Below are 10,000 nucleotides of genomic sequence, written 5' to 3' on the forward strand. Positions count from 1 at the left end.
GTTGTTTAGTTTAAACGTTTTGTGTGATGTTTGTATCTTATGTGAGCTTAAAGGAAGTGTTTTGATTGGTTTGTTTGAGGATGATAGCCCTGGTGTGGTCAGAAGGGCCCTGGTGTGGTCAGAAGGGCTCTGATGTGGTCAAAAGGGCTCTGGTGTGGTCAGAAGGGCCCTGGTGTGGTCAGAAGGGCCCTGGTGTGGTCAGAAGGGCTCTAGTGTGGTCAGAAGGGCCCTGGTGTGGTCAGAAGGGCTCTAGTGTGGTCAGAAGGGCAATGGTGTGGTCAAAAGGGCTCTGGTGTGGTCAGAAGGGCCCTGGTGTGGTCAAAAGGGCTCTGGTGTGGTCAAAAGGGCTCTGGTGTGGTCAGAAGGGCTCTGGTGTGGTCAAAAGGGCCCTGGTGTGGTCAGAAGGGCCCTGGTGTGGTCAGAAGGGCTCTGCTGGTGGTCAGAAGGGCCCTGGTGTGGTCAGAAGGGCCCTGGTGTGGTCAAAAGGGCTCTGGTGTGGTCAGAAGGGCTCTGCTGGTGGTCAGAAGGGCCCTGGTGTGGTCTGAAGGGCTCTGGTGTGGTCAGAAGGGCAATGGTGTGGTCAGAAGGGCTCTGGTGTGGTCAGAAGGGCTCTGCTGGTGGTCAGAAGGGCCCTGGTGTGGTCAGAAGGGCTCTGGTGTGGTCAGAAGGGCCCTGGTGTGGTCAGAAGGGCTCTGGTGTGGTCAGAAGGGCTCTGGTGTGGTCAGAAGGGCTCTGCTGGTGGTCAGAAGGGCCCTGGTGTGGTCAGAAGGGCTCTGGTGTGGTCAGAAGGGCCCTGGTGTGGTCAGAAGGGCTCTGGTGTGGTCAGAAGGGCTCTGCTGGTGGTCAGAAGGGCTCTGGTGTGGTCAGAAGGGCTCTGGTGGGGTCAGAAGGGCTCTGCTGGTGGTCAGAAGGGCCCTGGTGTGGTCAGAAAGGCTCTGGTGGGGTCAGAAGGGCCCTGGTGTGGTCAGAAGGGCTCTGCTGGTGGTCAGAAGGGCCCTGGTGTGGTCAGAAGGGCTCTGGTGGGGTCAGAAGGGCCCTGGTGTGGTCAGAAGGGCGCTGCTGGTGGTCAGAAGGGCTCAGCTGGTGGTCAGAAGGGCCCTGGTGTGGTCAGAAGGGCCCTGGTCTGGTCAGAAGGGCTCTGGTGTGGTCAGAAGGGCTCTGCTGGTGGTCAGAAGGGCTCTGCTGGTGGTCAGAAGGGCTCTGGTGTGGTCAGAAGGGCTCTGCTGGTGGTCAGAAGGACCCTGGTGTGGTCAGAAGGGCCCTGGTGTGGTCAGAAGGGCTCTGCTGGTGGTCAGAAGGGCCCTGGTGTGAACAGAAGGGCTCTGCTGGTGGTCAGAAGGGCTCTGGTGTGGTCAGAAGGGCTCTGCTGGTGGTCAGAAGGGCCCTGGTGTGGTCAGAAGGGCCCTGGTGTGGTCAGAAGGGCTCTGCTGGTGGTCAGAAGGGCTCTGGTGTGGTCAGAAGGGCTCTGCTGGTGGTCAGAAGGGCCCTGGTGTGGTCAGAAGGGCTCTGCTGGTGATCAGAAGGGCCCTGGTGTGGTCAGAAGGGCTCTGCTGGTGGTCAGAAGGGCTCTGGTGTGGTCAGAAGGGCTCTGCTGGTGGTCAGAAGGGCCCTGGTGTGGTCAGAAGGGCTCTGCTGGTGGTCAGAAGGGCTCTGGTGTGGTCACCGTCTGCTGGTGGTGGTGGCTGGCGCTGACGGAGCGGGTTCAGGCTGTATGTGGATGTGGTTGGAGTCTGAACGGAACGTAGATGAATGCTTTAGATGAGAACAGACGAGACGCTCTTGAACTCTGCCAAACAGTTGTGTGTGTGTGTGTGTTTCCATAAGACCAGAGGGGAAAAAAAGCATTTGAGCGGGCAATGGCCTTCGGGGGTTGCACTGAATGAAATGCTTTTTTTCCCAATCCCCACCTCACTCAAGACGCGTTCACTCGTACGTTCGTTCGTTCGTTTGTTTGTTTGGTTCAGCCTTTATTTCCTCTCTCTCTCTCTCTCTCTCTTCTTTCTTTTCCCTTTTTGCTTTGAGTTGATCTCCGACATCCTCTCGTGCCCCGGGATGTCTGTCACAAACTGCAGTCCAACCTTGTGACAATGCTTGCTTTCTTCCCGTGCCTTTTTATGACCTTCTTCTTTTTTCATTTCTTTCTTTTGTTTCTGTTCTTTCCTTCAAGGTCTGGCGCACCTGACGTTAAACAGCCAAGGTATGGTTCATTCCGTTTTCCATTCTTTTGTTTAGTGAGGTAACAGATCTGTGCGTCCCCCCCCCCCTCCGTCTTACTGTATGTCCCCCTCCCATCTTACTGTACGGCTGTCTGAAGACCTCTGACCTCTGACCTCCGGGACACAGGTAACGCTCTTCTGTCTCGCTCTCACTGGGTTGACATGATGAAACGCTTGTGTTCAGAATGACTCTCGCAGACTCTGCGGTCATTCTCATTGTTTGGCAATTATTGACTGGTTTAGTGTTAGATCTGCGCTGATTGATTGATTTGAATGTTTGTTCTGATGCTGTTTTATATCACTATCGATTGACTCAAGCATCTGTTTAAGTAGAACGATCGTTCTGTCCTCATTCAAACCTGTATGCCATTCGCACCTGAGAAATGTCATTCACTGAACGTCACTCTTGTTTTGGTTCCCAATGTTCATCAAAATATCAAAGTCATACAGGCACAACACGAGGGAGAGTGAATGAAGACAGAATGATGGTTTTTGACTGTTTAGTTTGTTCTGTCACACACGTTTCCTCTCACCTGCTTGTCATTTCATTTGTTTTGAGCTCAATGACACTGGTTATGTACCTGATCTCACCCTCATGGCGTTTCTTCTCTCACAGCAGTTCTCGGCTTTGGGTTGGTCAGCGGGTCAAAGCGGTCATCATGACGCGTCTGTCGTCCGATGCTCCTGCTTTACTCTGAATTTCAGCCCTGCTTTTACAGACACAAATCTAGTGTATTTTCTCACTGAACTTGTAAAAATTACTGAGAAAATCTCAGCGATTCAACTGATTTTAAACACACCCCATCACGGTATTTTCCAGAATATAAGCATAAAGCGCTCACATTTGTGCTGAATGAGAGAGAAACGTAAGCTCAGGTTTATTCTTAAAGTGTGTTTCAGTTTGTTTAGGCTTGCCGTTTATGATAAATGTTGTTTATAATGAATGCCACTGTAATTTGTTTGTTGTAATACTTTATTTTTCCTTCCTGTTCATTATGTCCTGAATCTGTTCGCCAACTAAAATACAGCTTTTTAGTGTTTTGTTTGTAAGCATTTCATTCAGCAGTATTATACACAATTTCTGTGTGCAGTAATAAAATGTTACACCAGTGGGATTTTTGATTTTGCGGAGAAGAGTGTGTCAGTGACTCAGTCAGGTGTCCCTCAGACGTCCTTCAGGATGCGTGTCCCGTCCCGGTGTCTGTTCTTTGTTCCAGATCATCCGTCTCGAGGAACAGTAACGCACGTTCGGCTCGTTTACCCTCTCCTGTTTAAGGGAGGGTTGTGATTCACACACACCCCTGAAGGCGCTCGGAGCAGGACTGAGGCGTGTTCGTCTTCACATGTCTCCTCTTAAGATGCTCATTAATATTCATGACATCAGTTCCTCCTCAGGAAGGCAGATGCTGGTGATGTGCTTGCAGTCAGATGCATTAAATGATGTTTTATTAACAGCGTTCGGGGGAGCACGTTCAAATGATCTATTCAAACAACTCGTCATCAGTATTACCACATCTATCATTATGAGAGGAAGCCTATATATATATATACACACAGTCCACTCGCCGACATTCCTCGACAGGTTTCAGTATTTGGTCCCCCCCTACGTTCCCAATCAAGCTCTTCCCATCCGATGAACGCTCTTTGGTTGAATTCCACATTGCACATCAAATTTTCCATCTGAAAACTTGATTTTGATCAGGGAATACAGGTTTTAAACTGTTTCTGTGCAAGTGCTTTGCTGTTCTCAACTAACACGCTGCTTCCTAGTACACACGTACAAACAGTAGCTCGCACATTACATAAATCATATCGCACGCACAGTAGCACACAAAATCATTGAGAACTGTTGTCCTGCGATTCATCAACAAAGTCGCTTAGAAACTGAAAGTTATATATGTATTTCTGTTTTTAAGTAATTTAAATAAACAAAATTGTTCTCTAATACATTCAAATAAATGTAATATTACTGTCCCACTTCATCTTTGTCTGATCTAAAACGAACAGAAATCAGTAAGTAAAGTAAATAGTTTTGAAAGGATACCGTTATCATCTTCGTGTAAACTTCAAAAAGCGTGAATCATTTTCATCTGTACTGAGAGTCTAGTCACACGGTCTCTCTGACACTTCAGGGATGCGTCGGTCGTGTCTAGAGCAGGTCCAGCATCTGATCCGGCTGACTGCGGTAAACCTCGGGATAAACAGAGAGACTAGCATTAGCGTAGATGCCATTCTTCTGATGATGTCACGAGTACATCAGGTGTCTCGGTTCCGGCTGACCTAGTTAATGCAGCCTAACAATCATTGAACTGAAGAAGTGTTTTATGTGTATGCCACAGTAAAGAGATGTGTTTTTAGTCTAGATTTAAACTGACAGAGTGTGTCTGCTTCCCGAACAATGCTAGGAAGACCTTTCCAGAGTTTAGGTGCTAAATAGGAAAAGGATCGACCGCCTGCAGTTGATTTGGATATTCTCGGTATGATCAACTGGCCAGAGTTTAGAGAGCGCAGTAGACGTGATGGAGTATAATGTGTTAAGAGCTCGCTCAAGAACTGGAGATAAACCATTTAGTGCTTTGTAAGTAATAAGCAAGATTTTAAAATGTATGCGATGTTTAATAGGCAGCCAGTGCAGTGTTGACAGAACCGGCTAATATGGTCACATTTCCTGGTTCTAGTAAGAACTGGAGCTGCTGCGTTTTGGACCAGCTGGAGTTTGTTTATTAGGCGAGCAGGGCAACCACCCAGTAGAGCATTACAATAATCTACAGCTCATGAACGCATCAACTCACTGTTCAGCATTTTGCATTGAGAGCAATCGCCGTAATTTAGATATATTTTTAAGATGGTAGAATGCAGTTTTACAGATGCTAGAAACGTGGCTTTCAAATGAGAGATTGGTATCAAAGAGCACACCCAGGTTCCTCACTGACCACGAGGACTGGACAGAGCATCAAGTGTTAGACAGTATTCTAGGTTACTACTTGTGGAGCTTTTTTGTCCAATAATTAAAAACTGAAGAGTTGCAGGAAATTACTAGTCATCCAATATTTTATTTCAGCTATGCATTCCGTTAATCTTGTGAATTGGTAAGTTTCTTCAGGGCGTGAAGAAATATAGAGCTGAGTATCGTCAGCATAACAATGAAAACTAACGCCATGATCCTAAGATGCATGTGCCACTCAAACCAGCAACAGTTAAAGGAACAAACGATAATCTAAATCAGACTGTACTTTGCTGTTGGATGATCATTTAACATCTAACAATGAGTACCGGATCAAACCGTTGTGTCAGAGATTAATATACAGAGGTTATAAAGTGTTTTAGGCATTTTATAAGCGCATGTTATCATTTACAAAAACGTCTCCCAGCCCTGCACGGTTTCCACTGAGCTCGGGATTCCAATCGCCCAGAATAAAACAACACATCCATTAACTTGGACACAGTTCATTTCCAGGCCTCGCTGCACAAGGAAATCGATAGGATATTTCTGGTCACATCCACCTTTTCTGACAGTCCAAACTGTTCTAAGAACAAACTTTACTCGGCCACTTAAACTTCACCATGCGCATAATCCTGCAAAGGCCATCTTTTCATCTCACATCTCCTCTCCCTCGCGTCTTTGATTCATGCACTAGAAGACAAGCATCGGCCTGCCAGGCCCCACTCTCCTCCTTCCACCTCTTCCTTTAACAACATCACTCCACTAAATAACGGAAGTTTCCATTCTAACTGCCGCAGCAGCATCCACTCCCGTGCTCCCGCAGGAAACAGTCCCACTATTCATCTGCCACAACAGCAATACTACCTCAGCTCCACAGAAGCTCCGCTTCTCCATCCAAATTGTTTCACCGCCTCAGTAACGTTATAACCTTCGCTCCCACAGAAGCGTTGTTCCTTTTCTGGGAAAATGTTCTCCACTGGTGCAGCAGTGATGCTCCCGCAGGAGCTCAGTTTCTCTGGGAAAAGTTTCTTAACTTCCGCAGCAGTGATGTTCACCTGCTCCACTACCCCTGCTCCACTGCCCCTGCTCCACTGCTCCTGCTCCTCTGCTCCCTGCTCCACTGCCCCTGCTCCACTGCTCCTGCTCCACTGCCCCTGCTCCACTGCTCCACTGCCCCTGCTCCACTGCTCCTGCTCCACTGCTCCTGCTCCACTGCCCCTGCTCCACTGCCCCTGCTCCACTGCTCCTGCTCCACTGCCCCTGCTCCACTGCTCCTGCTCCACTGCCCCTGCTCCACTGCTCCACTGCCCCTGCTCCACTGCCCCTGCTCCACTGCCCCTGCTCCACTGCTCCTGCTCCCCTACCCCTGCTCCACTGCTCCTGCTCCACTGCCCCTGCTCCACTGCTCCTGCTCCACTGCCCCTGCTCCACTGCTCCTGCTCCCCTACCCCTGCTCCACTGTCCCTGCTCCACTGCTCCTGCTCCCCTACCCCTGCTCCACTGCTCCTGCTCCACTGCCCCTGCTCCACTGCTCCTGCTCCACTGCCCCTGCTCCACTGCTCCACTGCTCCTGCTCCCCTACCCCTGCTCAACTGCCCCTGCTCCACTGCTCCTGCTCCCCTACCCCTGCTCCACTGCTCCTGCTCCACTGCCCCTGCTCCACTGCTCCACTGCCCCTGCTCCACTGTTCCTGTTCCACTGCTCCTGCTCCACTGCCCCTGCTCCACTGCCCCTGCTTCACTGCTCCCTGCTCCACTGCCCCTGCTCCACTGCTCCTGCTCCACTGCCCCTGCTCCACTGCTCCTGCTCCACTGCTCCACTGCCCCTGCTCCACTGCCCCTGCTCCACTGCCCCTGCTCCACTGCCCCTGCTCCACTGCCCCTGCTCCACTGCCCCTGCTCCACTGTTCCTGTTCCACTGCTCCTGCTCCACTGGTCCCTGCTCCACTGCCCCTGCTCCACTGTTCCTGTTCCACTGCTCCTGCTCCACTGCTCCCTGCTCCACTGTTCCTGTTCCACTGCCCCTGCTCCACTGCCCCCTGCTCCACTGCCCCTGCTCCACTGCTCCCTGCTCCACTGCTCCACTGCCCCTTCTCCACTGCTCCTGCTCCTGCTCCACTGCTCCCTGCTCCACTGTTCCTGTTCCACTGCTCCTGCTCCACTGCCCCCTGCTCCACTGCTCCCTGCTCCACTGCCCCTACTCCACTGCTCCCTGCTCCACTGTTCCTGCTCCACTGCTACCTGCTCCACTGCCCCCTGCTCCACTGTTCCTGTTCCACTGCTCCTGTTCCACTGCGCCTGCTCCACTGCTCCCTGCTCCACTGTTCCTGTTCCACTGCCCCTGCTCCACTGCTGCCTGCTCCACTGCCCCTGCTCCACTGCTCCCTGCTCCACTGCTCCACTGCTCCTGCTCCACTGCTCCACTTCTCCACTGCCCCTGCTCCACTGCTCCCTACTCCACTGCTCCCTACTCCACTGCCCCCTGCTCCACTGCTCCACTGTGCCACAACTCCCTGCTCCACTGCTGCCGGTTCCACTGCTGCCTGCTCCACTGCCCCTGCTCCACTGCTCCACTGTTCCTGCTCCACTGCTCCCTGCTCCACTGCTCCCTGCTCCCTGCTCCACTGCTCCCTGCTCCACTGCCCCTGCTCCACTGTTCCTGCTCCACTGCTCCTGCTCCACTGCTCCCTGCTCCACTGCTCCCTGCTCCACTGCCCCTGCTCCATTGCTCCTGCTCCACTGCTCCTGCTCCACTGCTCCACTGCCCCTGCTCCACTGCTCCTGCTCCACTGCTCCACCTCCACTGCTCCCTGCTCCACTGCTCCTTGCTCCACTGCCCCTGCTCCATTGCTCCTGCTCCACTTCTCCTGCTCCCTGCTCCACTGCCCCTGCTCCACTGCTCCTGCTCCACTGCTCCTGCTCCACTGCTCCCTGCTCCACTGCCCCTGCCCCCTGCTCCACTGCTCCCTGATCCACTGCCCCCTGCTCCACTGCCCCCTGTTCCACTGCTCCCTGCTCCACTACTCCCTGCTCCACTGCCCCCTGCTCCACTGTCCCCTGCTCCACTGCCCCCTGTTCCACTGCCCCTGCTCCACTGCCCCCTGCTCCACTGCTCCCTGTTCCACTGCCCCTGCTCCACTGCCCCCTGCTCCACTGCTCCACTGCTCCCTGCTCCACTGCCCCTGCTCCTGCTCCTGCTCCTGCTCCTGCTCCTGCTCCGCTGCTCCCTACTCCACTGCCCCCTGTTCCACTGCCCCCTGCTCCACTGCTCCCTGTTCCACTGCTCCCTGCTCCCTACTCCACTGCCCCTGCTCCACTGCTCCTGCTCCACTGCTCCTGCTCCACTGCTCCCTTCTCCACTGCCCCTGCTCCACTGCTCCTGCTCCACTGCTCCTGCTCCACTGCTCCCTTCTCCACTGCTCCTGCTCCACTGCTCCCTTCTCCACTGCTCCTGCTCCACTGCTCCCTTCTCCACTGCTCCCTACTCCACTGCCCCCTACTCCACTGCCCCCTGTTCCACTGCTCCCTGCTCCACTGCTCCACTGCTCCCTTCTCCACTGCCCCTGCTCCACTGCTCCTGCTCCACTGCTCCTGCTCCACTGCTCCCTTCTCCACTGCTCCTGCTCCACTGCTCCCTTCTCCACTGCTCCTGCTCCACTGCTCCCAACTCCACTGCCCCCTGTTCCACTGCTCCCTTCTCCACTGCTCCTGCTCCACTGCCCCCTACTCCACTGCCCCCTGTTCCACTGCTCCCTGCTCCACTGCTCCCTTCTCCACTGCTCCTGCTCCACTGCTCCCTTCTCCACTGCTCCTGCTCCACTGCTCCCTACTCCACTGCCCCCTACTCCACTGCCCCCTGTTCCACTGCTCCCTGCTCCACTGCTCCACTGCTCCTGCTCCACTGCTCCTGCTCCACTGCTCCCTTCTCCACTGCTCCTGCTCCACTGCTCCCTTCTCCACTGCTCCTGCTCCACTGCTCCCTTCTCCACTGCTCCCTACTCCACTGCCCCCTACTCCACTGCCCCCTGTTCCACTGCTCCCTGTTCCACTGCTCCCTGTTCCACTGCTCCCTTCTCCACTGCTCCTGCTCCACTGCTCCCTTCTCCACTGCTCCTGCTCCACTGCTCCCTTCTCCACTGCTCCCTACTCCACTGCCCCCTACTCCACTGCCCCCTGTTCCACTGCTCCCTGCTCCCTACTTCACTGCCCCTGCTCCACTGCTCCTGCTCCACTGCTCCCTGCTCCACTGCCCCCTGTTCCACTGCCCCCTGTTCCACTGCCCCCTGTTCCACTGCCCCTGCTCCCCTGCCCCTGCCCCCTGTTCCACTGCCCCTGCTCCCTGTTCCACTGCCCCCTGTTCCACTGCCCCCTGTTCCACTGCCCCCTGTTCCACTGCTCCCTGCTCCCTGTCCCACTGCCCCTGCTCCACTGCTCCTGCTCCACTGCTCCCTGCTCCACTGCCCCCTGTTCCACTGCCCCCTGTTCCACTGCCCCCTGTTCCACTGCCCCCTGTTCCACTGCCCCTGCTCCCCTGCCCCTGCCCCCTGTTCCACTGCTCCCTGTTCCACTGCCCCCTGTTCCACTGCCCCCTGTTCCACTGCCCCCTGTTCCACTGCCCCCTGTTCCACTGCTCCCTGCTCCCTGTCCCACTGCCCCTGCTCCACTGCTCCTGCTCCACTGCTCCCTGCTCCCTACTCCACTGCCCCCTGTTCCACTGCCCCCTGTTCCACTGCCCCCTGTTCCACTGCCCCTGCTCCCCTGCCCCTGCCCCTGCCCCTGCTCCACTGCTCCACTGCTCCCTGCTCCCTGTTCCACTGCCCCTGCTCCACTGTCGCAGCAGT

At 54.5% G+C, this 10,000-nt stretch overlaps 1 protein-coding gene across 1 annotated transcript in view; it reads left to right on the forward strand.

Moving 5' to 3' along the window:
* Positions 1 to 10,000, forward strand: part of nrxn2b (neurexin 2b) — a gene marked incomplete at its 3' end in the record, with an annotated part of 382,238 nt that overhangs the window by 90,112 nt on the left and 282,126 nt on the right. The window contains exon 3 of the mRNA XM_079804614.1: positions 2,168 to 2,197. Within this exon, the coding sequence (XP_079660740.1) occupies positions 2,168 to 2,197 (30 nt within the window). The remainder of the gene's footprint in view (positions 1 to 2,167; positions 2,198 to 10,000) is intronic.

This window comes from Gobio gobio (genome assembly GCF_949357685.1).
Source record: "Gobio gobio genome assembly, chromosome: 2".
Classification (NCBI taxonomy): Eukaryota; Metazoa; Chordata; class Actinopteri; order Cypriniformes; family Gobionidae; genus Gobio; species Gobio gobio.